Consider the following 13,498-nt stretch of genomic DNA (forward strand, 5'->3'; position numbering starts at 1 on the left):
CCCTGAGTGGTGACACCTGGCAAAACCGCCCTGTAGCCTCACACTGGGACACCGGCAGGGTCTGGTGCCCCTGGAGCCACGAGTCCCCACCTAGGAAGGCAGGTGCCAGGCCACGCCACGAGTCCCCACCTGGGGAGGCAGGTGCCATGCCACGAGTCCCCACCTAGGAAGGCAGGCACCAGGCCACGCCACAAGTCCCCACCCGGGGAGGCAGGCGCCAGGCCACGCCACGAGTCCCCACCCGGGGAGGCAGGCGCCAGGCCATGCTGGATCGGCTTTACCAGGTTTTGCCGAGTGCAGACCCTGAAGGACATCCAGGCAGGGTGGTTTCAGATGGACGGAGCAGAGTCAGAAAGGAAGCTGGTGATGAGGCGACACTCACACACAGCCGCCTGGTGACTTCTGTCTCCTGCTGAGGCTGCTGGGGGCCTGGCTGGTGCCTTCCAGCACTGCTTGCTAGTTCGGGGAGCCTCTGAGGGCGTGGGGGTTATGTGACCCATCACCACAGAGGTTCCAGAGCAGCTCAGACATCTCCATTCCCTCCCAGGCTGCGGTTTGGAGGTCATGCAGGGAGTGGACGGTCCTGAGTGCCCCAACTCCCACGCTGACAGTGCTGGGGGTGGGCCCCCACTTGGGGGCTGCCTTGGGGCTAGCATTGAATCACTTGCCATCCCCCCAAGCAAGTTTACGTGTTGAAGGCAGAACAGCCAACACTTCAGAGTGACCTTGTTTGGAAACAGGGTCTTTCAGAGTAATTCGTTCAGCCAAAGTCACAGATGTCCTAAAAGGGAGACATGAGATACCTGGCCCCCACGCAGGCTCGCCATTGGCTGGGGCAGAGGCGCGAGACGCAGCTACAAGCAGCACCAGGGCTGTCAGTGACCACCAGAGGCCAGGAGGGAGGTGGGAACAGGCTCTCTCACCAGCCCTGCCCACCCTGTGACCCTGGACTTGCGGCCTCGGGAACAGCTGGCCAGATGTTCTGCTGCCTGAGCCAGCTGGCCTGTGGCCTTCTGCCACAGCACGCTCCAACAAGCATGTCCATGACTTCCGCTGAAGGGCAGGCTCCGCTTTCCTCAGAGCTCGCTCAACAGAAAGCTGTGTGCCCCACCTAAGCTCCCGATCTGCTGTCCAGCTGGGGATTCGGTGCCAGCCCACTCTCTGCTGCTGACAACACCTGGGACTGAGCCATTACAAAGAAAACATGTTCCTTTAGGCCGCAGTTTCAGAAATTCCAGAGCCTGGCCCAAGGGGAGGGCACTGGGGCTGCCTGGGCACTCACAGCCTTTCTCGGAGGCCTGCTCTGCTTCCAGGCCAGGCTCCTGCCACCGCACGCCTTGGCGGGAGCAGCGCAGGCTCCAGGCCTCGGGGCCCTGCTGCCCGAGATCTGGACAGAGTTCCAGGCTCCCGGCGTCGGCTGGCCCGGCGTCGGCTGGTGCGGGCATTTGGGGAGTGAACCAGGAGCTGCGAGATCTCCTTTGTTGACACTCTGCCTTTTGAATAAATACAAACAAATTTAAATGAAAGAATAAAAAGCCATGATTTCAACATCGAGAGGCTTCTGGTGAGGTCGCCTGGCTGGCTGCAGCGTGACAGCGCAGGTGACGGCATGGAGGATGCCTGAGGAGGGGCGCACGCAGCGAGACAGGAGGGCGGGCTGGGGGGGTGTCCTGGCACTGCTCAGCACTGCTCCCCCGAGACCTAACGCCCGCTTGGCATCACCACAGCGAGCGCCATGCTTTAGCACAGGAGTCCCCGTGGTAGTGGACATGCTCGCTACACTCCCAGCCCAAGGGGCTGCCGGGCGAGCCTCTGTGAGCGACAGCTCTCTTGCTCGGGGAGCAAGCCTGGGAGCCTGCCCCCACATCATGCAAATCCCAGCCTGCTCTTCCATTCAGAGCTCATGTCAACCTCTGCAGAGCCTGGAACTAACAGAACCAACAGACACAAGTATTCTGTCTCGCTGTCCTTTAAATGAAACGGCAATAAATAAAACTTATAAAACTTTAGGGTCAGCCAGGGTGGCTCACCAGGCTAATTCTCTGCCTAGAGTGCCGGCATCCTATACGGGTGCCAGTTCAAGTCCTGGCTACTCCATTTCTGACTCAGCTTCTTGCTAATAGCCTGGGAAAGCAGAAGAGGATGGCTCCAGTTCCTGGGCCCCTGTACCACATGGGAGACCCAGAGGAAGCTCCTGGCTCCTGCCTTTAAATCAGCTCAGCTCTAGCCATTTGGGGGGATGAACCAGCAGATGCAAGATCTCCCTCCCTCTCCTTCTCCGTAAATCCACCTCTCAGATAACAATCAATCACTCTTTCAGTCAACAACCACACTAACTTGGGTGGGTGGGTAGGGTTGGAATATGCTTAGTCCTGACTCAGAGGCCTGGAAGGCAGCCCATGACACTTCAGTCCCACCACCAGGCGGAGCCCTCAGAAGGCCCAGAAAGGAGCAGGACTGCCCACCAGGGGCCACGAGACGAAGCCCCCAAAAGCACTTGAACTGAAAACACTCAGTGTCCCCAAGCCCCAGCATGTCACCTGCTCTCCTCCCGGACAGCATCCACCGCCTCATGGACGGGCTGTGGGGTCAGGCTGCTCCCAGCACGGGCAGCTGTGCAAACACAGGAGCAGGGAGGGGACCCTGCCTGCCTGCCACACGGCTGGGAAGTGCTGACTGAGAGGCCGCAGGGCCCATGCTGAGCCTGGCTCTCGGACAGGGTGCAGCAGGTACCCAGGCGGCGCCCGGGCCCTGCCACTCCTACCTGAGGGCCTGGCCTCTATGACGTAGCCCGCGGTGGGTGTGTGGCCAGCCTTCCCCTCGGTCCACTGCAGCGTCAGTTCAGAGGCAGATTTGGTGACCACGATATCTTTCGGGGAACCTGGGGACCCTGTGGGAGGACACAGGGACAGCTCAGCGGCAGCGGTGGCTGTGCAGCTCCCTGGGCAGCTCCCCCGCCACAGGTAGCCCCCAGTTCTCATCTCCCAGGCACAGGGCTGGCAGAGGCCGGCCGAGGTGCCCAGCACCGTGCCTGGGGCTCACACCTGGCTCTGCTGCCCCCGAGAGCGCCACTCACCCTCAGCTGGCCCCGCCGTGACGTTGGCCTGCAGCTCCGGGCCGTAGGTGATGGTCCGGGCTTGGACGCGGAAGAAGTAGGTGACTCCTTTGGTGAGGTCCCGCACTTTGAGCCAGCGCTGCCAGTGCCCCTTCACGTCCACTGTGACCACCTTGCTCACCCCTGTAAGCACCCAGAGGAGAAAGGCTGAGCTCAGGGGTGCGGTGGGGAGCTAGCTGCTGGCCTGTGACAGCCCGTGGTATGCTGAGCCGAGACCCCGGGACATTAGGACACATTAACGGTGCTGATGGTCCATTTTCAGCACAGATAAGCGTAATTAGAGTTTAAGTTTGATAAGTGGAACCTGCCAAGAAGAGCGGGAGTTATCAACACAGGGTGTGGAAGGTGTGGGGTGCTGCTCTCAGAGGGAGGAGGGGCCCAGCAGGTGGGCCCTGGGGGAGGGGCATGCCCCCCAGCCCCCCCGGGGGGCCTCCCACTCAACTCGCAGGGTCCTGCGTCACTGGCACAGGTGACTGCCAGCGTCCTTAGTCGTAAAGTAGACATGAAGGTGGGTTCCCCTGGTGAGGGGTCTGCGGCCTAACCAGGTGGCCAACCTGTGGCCTGCAGACGCCCAGCAGCTTGACCTTGAACAAGGACAAACACCACCTTGTAGAGGCAAGTAAGCTGGCGAGTAATAGGAATGTGTTGCAGGTTTTACTGGGAAGAGGGCCCACCACGCCTGTACCTCACCTCCACCCGAGACCCCTGGAGGACACTCCAAGCCTCAGCCCGGAACCCCTCACAGCCCTGGGGCCACCTGCCCTGGACGGGTGCCTCCTTAGCCTCATGGCTGTCATGTTTTGGGGCCACCACTTGCTAAGGGTCGTGTGCACATAGCTCCTGTGTGACGGGGCCAGGTGGGAGACGTGAGGAGCCGGCCGGAAGGGGGTGTCCCTGCGGTAACATTTGACGGCCGCTTGGAGCAGCCTGCCTTCGGGTGCACACGTGGCTTCACTCTGGGCTTTCTCAGTATTTTCACACGGAGCTTAGAGAAGATACCAGAAGCTGTACATGAGGAGGGAGCTGGCTAGGGGGTGACCGTGCAGTGGAGAATCCAGCTGTGACACGTGGCAGGGTGAAGCAGAGGGGCGGATAAACACGGGAGGTTACAGATGGCAGCATTTTCCAGAAGGGCAGCTGGGGGCTCTGTGGTGTATGGAGGAGGCGAGGCCGTCCCAAGGCCCCAGGCAGGACGGCTCCCAGGCCTCGGGCAGGGCCCCCACGCTCATCAAGGATAAACACACAGACGGGAGGGAAACTTCCACCCCACTGGAGGTGCAGCCGGTCTGGCCTGCCCCAGCTTCAAGATCAGGGCTTTGTTTAGTCCTGAAAACTGTTTAGCACTGCAAAACCTCAGGGTGCAAGCCAATGAAAATGTTATCACTTCAAACATTTGGGAAAATGTAACAGAGATCTGTCATTGAGATGAGGTTCCCAAGGATGACTCAACGGTCCGAGTGCTGCCGCTTTTGAAGGTGAGGGGGGCCTTCAGCGAGGGATGGTCCAGGTGGGGTGGTCCAGGAGGGGTGGTCTGGGAGGGGTGGTCCAGGTGGGGTGGTCCAGGTGGGATGGTCCAGGTGGGGTGGTCCAGGTGGGGTGGTCCAGGAGCGGTGGTCCAGGTGGGGTGGTCCAGGAGCGGCGGGCCGGGTGAGGTGGTGCAGGTGGGGTGGTCTGGAAGGGGTGGTCCAGGTGGGGTGGTCCAGGAGGGGTGGTCCAGGTGGGGTGTTCCAGGAGCGGTGGTCCGGGTGAGGTGTGGTGGTCTGGAAGGCGTGGTCCAGGTGGGGTGGTCCGGGAGGGGTGGTCCAGGAGCAGTGATCTGGGCGAGGTGATCCAGGTGGGGTGGTCCAGGTGGGGTGGTCCGGGTGGGGTGGTCCGGGAGGGGTGGTCCAGGTGGGGTGGTCCGGGTGGGGTGGTCCGGGAGGGGTGGTCCAGGTGGGGTGGTCCAGGAGGGGTGGTCCAGGAGAGGTGGTCCAGGTGAGGTGGTCCGGGAGGGGTGGTCCAGGTGGGGTGGTCCGGGTGGGGTGGTCCGGGAGGGGTGGTCCAGGTGGGGTGGTCCAGGAGGGGTGGTCCAGGAGAGGTGGTCCAGGTGAGGTGGTCCAGGAGAGGTGGTCCAGGTGGGGTGGTCCGGGAGGGGTGGTCCAGGAGGGATGGTCCAGGAGGGGTGGTCCAGGTGAAGTGGTCCAGGTGGGGTGGTCCAGGTGGGGTGGTCCAGGTGAGGTGGTCCAGGTGGGGTGGTCCAGGTGAAGTGGTCCAGGTGGGGTGGTCCAGGAGCGGTGGTCCAGGACAGGTGGTCCAGGTGGGGTGGTCTAGGAGCGGTGGTCCAGGAGCAGTGGTCTGGGCGAGGTGGCCCAGGTGGGGGGCTGTACCTTGGGTGGGATGCAGTCTGGCTGCCTGGTGCACTCAGTTTGCAGCACCTCAGCGCTTAGGGACCCTTACCAATTGTTCTGCTGTGTGTGTGGAGGAAGGCAGGGCAGGTTCACAGAAGCCCACAGATGGCCGTGTCAGAGCTGGGAGAGCGACAGAACTGTCTGACAGGAAGTGGTCCAAAAGACCTGTGACTTCCCCAGCAGTGGGAGCCCTGCCAGGTGTGAACAAGCAACCACAACATGAGGGAAGCCAGACGTGCAGGGCACTCCGAGGAGACTGGTCCAGGTGGGGCGGGGTTCTTGGAGAGGGGAGGAGTGTCCCCGGAGTCCACAGTGCCCCTGGGTGAGGCTCTGTGGCTCCCTCCTGCTGGCAGCACGCATCTGAGGTGATGAGCGGCACCCAGTTCTGGAGCCTGTGGCCCCTACAGGGCTGGGCAGCAGGGCAGCCACACGGCGGTGGCAGAAGAGGGGCTGCCTGACAGGGTTGGCCCAGGATGAGTGGAAGACCTCACGATGCCTGTTCCATAACAGGGCCGCTGGTCGGGGCCGACTGGGGGCCAGGGCTGCTGCTGAGCGGTCGGACCACCAGCCAGATACAAACTCCGAACTGCAGGTGCGGCTTCCTCTGGACGGGCACGGAGTACCGCAAGTGGGGCCACCCTGGCCGCGGGCCCTCTGTGCGGGGAAGCCCGCGCTGTCAGACCTGCTCTTCTCATTCACTGTTCATCCCAATGACTCCAGTTGGACCACATCCTGGAAAAGGGTTTGCACCATGGGCGAAGGGACCCCGCGTAGTGGGGGAGGAGCGGCAGGCCCCGTCCCGGCCTCCTGGCTGCCTGGCTCCCAGACAGGCCCCGGGACGAGAACACAGCGGGGGTGTTGTTAGCCAGAGTCCGTCCACCGTCCACCACACGCTCCTCTTCCCTCCTCACGCTTTGATAGCTACTGATGGATGACGCGACTACAGTGGGTCGCGATTTAGTCGAAGTGTCTGTTCTCCTTAGCACCAGACAGCGGCGACGACAGGCGGCGTCGGCCCGCGGAATGACATCTGACAGTCTTCACGCGGTTATCTTGTCTGTGCTGCTCCGAATGGAAACTTTCATCACGGCGCAAGCTGAGGACCTGTGTCACAGGGCGCACGCTGCTTCTCCTCCCGGACACGCCTGCAGCTTGCTCTGCCTGGCGTAGCGGCTAGGGAAGAGGGGACGCCCCTCAGCCTGTGTCGGGCACGTGGGAGGCGGTGACAGACGCGCAGAGCGGAAGCTGAGAACATCCTGACGCAGCTGCACTCACACTGCAGGTGTCACTGTCATTGCCCGCCGGGGATGTCACCCTGCAGCGCCCGCTCCTCCTCGCCCTCACGGCCATTCACACACAGGTCCCCTGGGCTCTGCCTTCAGCGCGACCCCACTCCCACCTCCATCTCTTGAGCACCCTTCTCGGCTTGCTCTCGCACAACGCCATGGCAGCATCCTGAGCGTCCGTGGGGTCCCTGCAATCCCCTCGCTTCCAGCTGCCAGCACTTTCCAACTCCGTGCGACACACTCCTGAGGGCCGCCCTCATTGTTCTGGAAGGTTCTGGAGTTTTTGTGCCTGCTCTTCCTATGGTGTTTGATTGATGAATTTGGCCAGCGGAACCCTGGTCTGGTGTCACTATTCCTGTCCCCTGTTCCACGCCAGCATGCTCGGGGGCTCACTCCTGAGGGCCGCCTTGAACCACTGTCTGTCCCACCCTCCGGGGGGCACACCTGGGGGCTACTTGTCTCTCAGGGCTCTTCCCCATGCCCAGCGCTCTGACATGGTCCTGTCCCCTCCTCTCCACTGCACTCACCACTATCAGATGCCTGTCCCTTCTCTGTGCTCACCGAACGTAAGCTTGCTGAGAACAAGGAAGCAAGATCTTGATGGACAAGCCAGGCGGGCTCAATGGCCCAGCGTCTAGGACAGCATGGGGCACAGGGTAAGCAGGTGCTAAGAAATGCCAAGTGAAGGAACGGAAAGAGGATGGCCCTGGGAGGGGGAAGCCTGCACTGGGCATGTCCTCCGGGGGCTCTGGTGACCCCAGGGCCAGTGTGGCCAGGCACAGTTGTCCATGGAAGGGCACAGTGGATGTTAGAGATGAAAGGGACCACACAGGCCTGAATTCAGATCGGAGAGGGAGGGTCTGGGTTCAGCCGCAGGCCCCGCTCTGGAGGGTCTTTCTCCTTGAGCTTGTGGGGAGCCGGAGGTGAGGGTGGGAGAGCCCCGCGCCCTAGCCCCGCCCTCCGCCCTTACCTTGGACCGGCGCCAAGGGTTCGTACACCACACGGTAGCCCTGCAGGATGCCGTTGGCGGCCACGGGCTCCCCCCAGGACACGTTTAGCGTGGTGGAGGTGATTTCTGAGAAGGCCAGGAAGCTGGGGGCTCCAGGAGCTGGAAGGAGAACACACGGGCAGCTCTTCCGGACGCATCTTCCTCGGGCGTGCACGCACCGGGGTGCTCCACACAGGGTGGAAACGTTACTGCATGTTATCACTCACTCAGGCACAGTCTAACGGCACGGGATCAAAAGCAGATTCATGCATCACCCAGAACTTCCAGGCTCAATCAGAAACACAGACCCTCCCGAGGAGAGCCGGGAAGATGGCAGTGTTGAAACACGGAAGAGTTTGAACGACGAAATGACAACGGTGTAAAAATGAACAACAGATGGGCACGGGCAATGAAATGCAGCTAGCTGGGTCTGCAGCGACTGCACACGCCCCGAGCTCCAGATCTGTGCTGCGGGCAGGCGGGGCTCCGTGGCTCTCCCATCTCCTCTCGCGCCCACAGAGCCTGCAGGCCTCAGAGGGCGGCGGCTCACCTCCTGCTGGCTCTGAGCATTCCCTGCTGGTCTGCGGAGGTGGACCGGACAGAGCCAGGCAGGCTGCGAGCAGCCACGGCGGGCCCTGTGGCACTGTGGCCTCTGCTGGGCTCCGTGTAGCGCCAAGGGCTGTTCTGCCCACTGGCCGGGTGGGCTCTGCCTGCTGCTGCTCAGAAGTGCATCTCGATGGCACCCACTCTGCCCAGCTCCGCTCCCCTCCTTGCCCCGGTCTGCTTCTAACTTGTTCCCGTCTGCCCCGCAGGTCTGCTCAGGTCCTCCCGGCTCAGATTCCAAAACTGATCCCTCTTGGCCATGGACGGAGCCCTGCCAGCCTGTACAGCCCTGGCCGTGGGGCCACAGTCACCCTGCAGGGTGTGCTGCTTGGAGCCCCTGCTGTCCCGGGGGGCTGGCCAGCTGAGCCCAAGGCTTCTGTCTTCACCCCTGAGACCCCCAAGCCTCCCTGTACAACCTTAAACTTCCAGATCTTGCAATGGGGGCTTCATCTCAGTCACCAGGCCACCAGGAGCCAATTCAGGGAGGGACAATGGTCTGCTCCCGGCACAGGCATGCCCTGGGTGTGGCGACAGGCCTGGCCAGCATGGCCATACCTGTGCCCTGGGAACTGGCCTGTGGCATGCGTGTGAGGGGCAGCTGGGGAGCTGTGAGGGGCATACAGGGAGCTCGTGGCCAGGGGCTGGACACAGTAACGAGGCGGCTTGGAGGAGAAGCCCCGTGGGGGACACTAGGGATGGCAGTGAGGCTGAGCTACAGACAAAAAGCCCCTCCTGGCTCCAGCACCAGGGAGGAGAAGCACCATGGCTCTAGTCTTCCCATCCGGCCCCTGCAGATTTCCTGTGTCCAGATGGCAGGCTGGGGCCCTGTGCGGGGAGAACGCCTATTGACCTCAGCCCTGTCTCTCCCAGCTACACAGCGAGACGCACAGGATGGCACAGACAGGGCAGAGGGCTGAGGGACCCGAAAAGGGCCGTTCGAGCCTGCGGAAGGAAGCGAGGCCCCACCACCTACCGGCCTGGTGGGTGCGGCCTGGCTGGGGCTCACTCCTGGGCCCGTCGCCCGCAGCGTTGAAGGCCGAGATGCTGAGCAGGTACTTGGTGTAGCTGCTCAGGTCCTTGAGCTTCACGGCAGGCTCGGGCAGGAAGAGGACTTTCATCTTCTCTGTCTCGTTCTGGCTGTCGGCCTCCCAGTAGTAGATCTGCAGGAAGGGCAGGGGTGATGGGGGCTGCCACGGAAGCCTTCCCAGAGAGCTGGGGTGGGGGCCTGGATAAGGGAGAGGCACCTCGCCCCAAGGGGTCAGGGACCAGACCCGAGGCTGCCTGGGGGACTCCGGGGTCACCAATGGTCACGTCTGTGGTCAGTCCTTGATCTACAGGCTCTGCCCGTCCCACAGCCTTCTGGGGACACAGGGTTCACCTGGTGGCCACCCCTGGCCCAGCCTGGGGAAGGGACGCGCCCTGATGCTCCTACCCCACGTTTTCATATTTTGTTGAGAGGACATTGAAGTTTTCAATCACTTTGGCAAAATGCACTTGGCCCTCTCTATTGGCCACTGGTTCACTGAAGAGAGGCCTGCCCTAAGCAATACAGTGGGGCACTTCACAGAAGTGGGCTTCAGCAGGGCTGGCGGGGGAGGTGGGAGCTGCAGCCCCCCACACCCCGGACACCACCAACAGCCGCCCTGTGGGAATGCCACACACGTCAGGAGAGCCACGCTGGGGTCAGGACGGTCAGGCGGCTTCCTGCTGCTTCTCCTGCTCTCGGCTGCCTTTGCTGTCCTTGTAGGTGAACTTGAAGGCCAAGTATGCAGGTTTGAAGAGGTGACCAGATGGCCTGCCAGACTGCCCTCCCCCTGCTCCCTCACAGCTGGCTGAGAAGGACTGCCCACCACCAAGGCCAGTCAGGCTAGCCAAACACAACACCGGGTGGAGACCCGCTGTGGCTCCGTGGCCTAGCCTGCTGGGCTGAGAACAGCTCACGTGTGGGAAAGCTGGCCAGGTCACCAGGGCCAGAGCCCCACCCCAAGAGCTCGCTGGCAGTCCTGCTGCCCCTGGGCCAGGGCTGTACAGGCTGGCAGGGCTCACCACCCCCACATGACGCAGCTGGTGTTCTGCCCACTCGACTGACAGGCAGGAGATGCTGTTCTCTCCCAGGCCCTGCTCACTTGAGATCAATATCCAGGTTCAATGTCTTCATCATTAAGGAAATGAGAAAACATATTTTTGGACGTACACAAATAGCACCCTGCCTCGGGGCCCAGGGGACTTTCCGTCACCTCGTTAATCACTCCAACGGCCCTGCCAGGGAGGAAGGTGTTAATTATCATAAAACACCTACAGAAATCCTTTTTAAATGGACATTTAATTGGTCCGATAGTCATCAGGGCAGGCCGGCCTGTGGAATCTGATCAACTTGGGCTCCGAGCGAGCAGCGGAGGCGTCCTCACCGGGCACTGTCGCCTTCAGGATGGTGTCAGCCCCCAGGCTGCCTAAGCAGGTGTCGCCTAGGGGTCGGACAAAATGACTAGGGCTCTTCCTCACTGCCACTCACAGGGCCTGGGTGCCTGTTTACACAGGGCTACAGCATTCGGTGAGGGCAGACTCTCAACTCTAGGGTGGGGTGGTCCAGGGTGGTGTTCCCAGGAAACGTACCAGCTGGGAGTTCTCTGGAAAGGCAGTTCCAGGGCCCTGCCAGAGCTGGCACATTGAGGAACCTGCTCACATCCTACAGGGTACCAAGGGCAGTGCCAGCACGCAGGGCGTTGTCAGCAGGTGCCGGGGGGGAGGATTTGCAAAGTCCTTGGAAAGGGAACTAAAATACTTGTTTATTTTGGTGAAAAAATTCTGAGTTCCACGCATGTGAGGGGGTCTTTAGAAAGTTAATGGAAAAGCAGAAGGCTCTGGAGTGGATTAAGAAGGTGGAGAAAGCCCCTGGGCACTCGAGGCCCCCACCCGGGGTTGTCTAGTGGTGGGCAGAGCCCGTCCCCGCCCCAGCAGCATGCCTCCCAACCACGGCGCAGCCACGCCTGCCGCAGCCAACAGGAGCTGCAGCTTGCAGGCTGAGCATCTGCCGTGCGCCTGCCAGAGAGAGCAGGCTGCCCAGCCGAGGGCTGCGGACCTGGCGAGGGGCCAGGGTGCCAGCTGCAGTCCCGGGCCTCGGGCTGGACGGATGAGTGCGTGCCCACGCCTGATTGCTTGACTGCGAGACACTTGCCTTGTAGCCTTGTATGTTCCCGTTCTGGCTCTCCGGGGGCGGAGGGTCCCACGTGACCTCCAGCTGGCTGGCCGTGAGCGGGGTCACCCGGACGTTCTGCGGGGCCATCGCTGGGGCTGAGGACAGAGCAAAAGGTGACAGTCACTGGCAGGGCCTGCAGAAGCCAGCCACGACCCACCCACACATCCACGGGCTTGCACAACCCCGATTCCACGGCAGACCACGTGGGACACTGTCCCGGATATCATCCCAACCTGCAGAGCCCTTGGGCACAGCCACAACCCAAGACCCCAGCTCTGCGCCCCGAGCTGTATGCCATTCTCACATCCTTCCCAGAATGCTGTTAGAGGCACAGGACAAAATACAGGGGCACTCAGAATGCTCATAGAAAACAGAATAAAAAGCTGAGACTGCTCTGGCAGCAAAACAGCAAAGATGCACATCCCACGAGCATACGGAGACGCAAGGGGAGCCGGCGACACCGGGGCGGGCAGCAGAGCGCCTGCAGGCCCAGGCGGGACAGGGGCACCTGTGGCGCTGGCCAGCGTGGGGCTAACCTGGGGCACAGAGCCAGGCTAGGAGCTCACAGCAGCCAGATGCAGGCATGAGGCCTGGGGGACCCCATGCACATGGGGTGGGGGCCACTGAGGCTCCGTGGAGGGGGAGCCGCAGGTGCTGCGGACACAGCCGGGCACTGGCGATGAGGCTGTGGACAAAGGTATCTGCCCCGTGGCAGGTGCAGGCGCCCCGGGCAGGAACCGCCTCGCTGACAGTTGGTCTGCATGCCCAGACTCGGGGCTGCCCCTCCAGCTGCAGGCTTCCAATCTCTCAGGTCACTGCCCTGTGTTGCTCTCCGAGGCTGGCTCCGAGTGTGAGTCCTCACTACCTCTCCTTTGTCCCGTCTGGGGAGCTCCCTGGGACTTGGTGTGACAAGGTCCCCCGAACATGCACAGCAGGTGGCTGATGAAGGTGCCTTGGCCACACCTCCCCAGGTAGCCCTGGAAGCGGTGGGTGGCGCCTGTGGCACAGGCTCCCAGGGTCGGGAGAGACACGGGACTCTCTACATTCCACCAGCCTCACCCTGACTCTTAATTCTGTGCCAGCACTTTCTTGTGACAGTCTGTTCTAGGCCTCCTGAGAGCTGTGCCCGCAGTCGGGCAGGGCTGGGCTCTGCGGAGGACTGCCAGGGGGGCCCTCAGCGCCTCCCGCAGCCCCAGCCTGGGCCCAGGACCGCCACGTGGGCACAGCAGCCTGTGTGCAGACCACAAAGGCAGCTGACCAAACAGTGACCCCAGGGAGACAAGCTGGCAGCTGGGCTCCAGGGGAGGCCTCCCTGGGAGAGAGTGACCTGGACGGTCACCCCTCCCCGTTCCCCCTCACCCCCTGAATAAAATTGTAATTAACAGTCACTCAGCCTGACACCAACTATTTATTTTGTTCTAACTGTGTGGTTTCCGTATTATCACTGCCCACCCCGCCGTTAATGGAAATGTTAATAACCCACACCAGGTTGTTGTGACAGATGCTCGGCCTCATTATCAGAAATTCTTATTTACCGCTCCATTAAACAACAGAATCACACAAAAAAACAATTCAATCAAAACTAACTGGAGGAATTTTAACAGCCACATTAATAATCCAAAACATAAATAAAGTTAATGTCTTTTGCATGTTTGCCATCGGCAACTCTGTTGCAAAATTACTGTTGTACAATTAAAACGTAAAAGGCAAAATTGAGCACAGGCATCTCCTTCCCCAACACCCCCAAGGCTTCCTCTCAAAGACACGGCCCAAGCTGGTGCCCTGACAGCGCCATGCTGTGCCACGCTCAGAGCCCCGTGTGCAGGAGCTGCGGCCTCCGGGAGCCCCTGCCGACCCCCGCAGGCCCAGGCCCTGGGAGGCCGTCCCTGCAGCACCAGGCCCCAGGTGCAGGCTCGGGCCAGT

The 13,498-nt window shown here is 61.7% G+C and overlaps 1 protein-coding gene across 1 annotated transcript in view; it reads right to left on the reverse strand.

Annotated features, from left to right (window-relative positions):
• Positions 1-13,498, reverse strand: part of SDK1 (sidekick cell adhesion molecule 1) — an 880,998-nt gene that overhangs the window by 23,940 nt on the left and 843,560 nt on the right. Inside the window, exons 36-40 of the mRNA XM_058680763.1 lie at positions 11,555-11,670; positions 9,353-9,539; positions 7,759-7,896; positions 3,077-3,238; positions 2,765-2,890 (exon numbers count right to left, since the gene is read on the reverse strand). Coding sequence (XP_058536746.1) covers positions 2,765-2,890; positions 3,077-3,238; positions 7,759-7,896; positions 9,353-9,539; positions 11,555-11,670 — 729 coding nt within the window. The remainder of the gene's footprint in view (positions 1-2,764; positions 2,891-3,076; positions 3,239-7,758; positions 7,897-9,352; positions 9,540-11,554; positions 11,671-13,498) is intronic.

Source organism: Ochotona princeps, chromosome 24 (assembly GCF_030435755.1).
Source record: "Ochotona princeps isolate mOchPri1 chromosome 24, mOchPri1.hap1, whole genome shotgun sequence".
In the NCBI taxonomy this organism is placed as follows: domain Eukaryota; kingdom Metazoa; phylum Chordata; class Mammalia; order Lagomorpha; family Ochotonidae; genus Ochotona; species Ochotona princeps.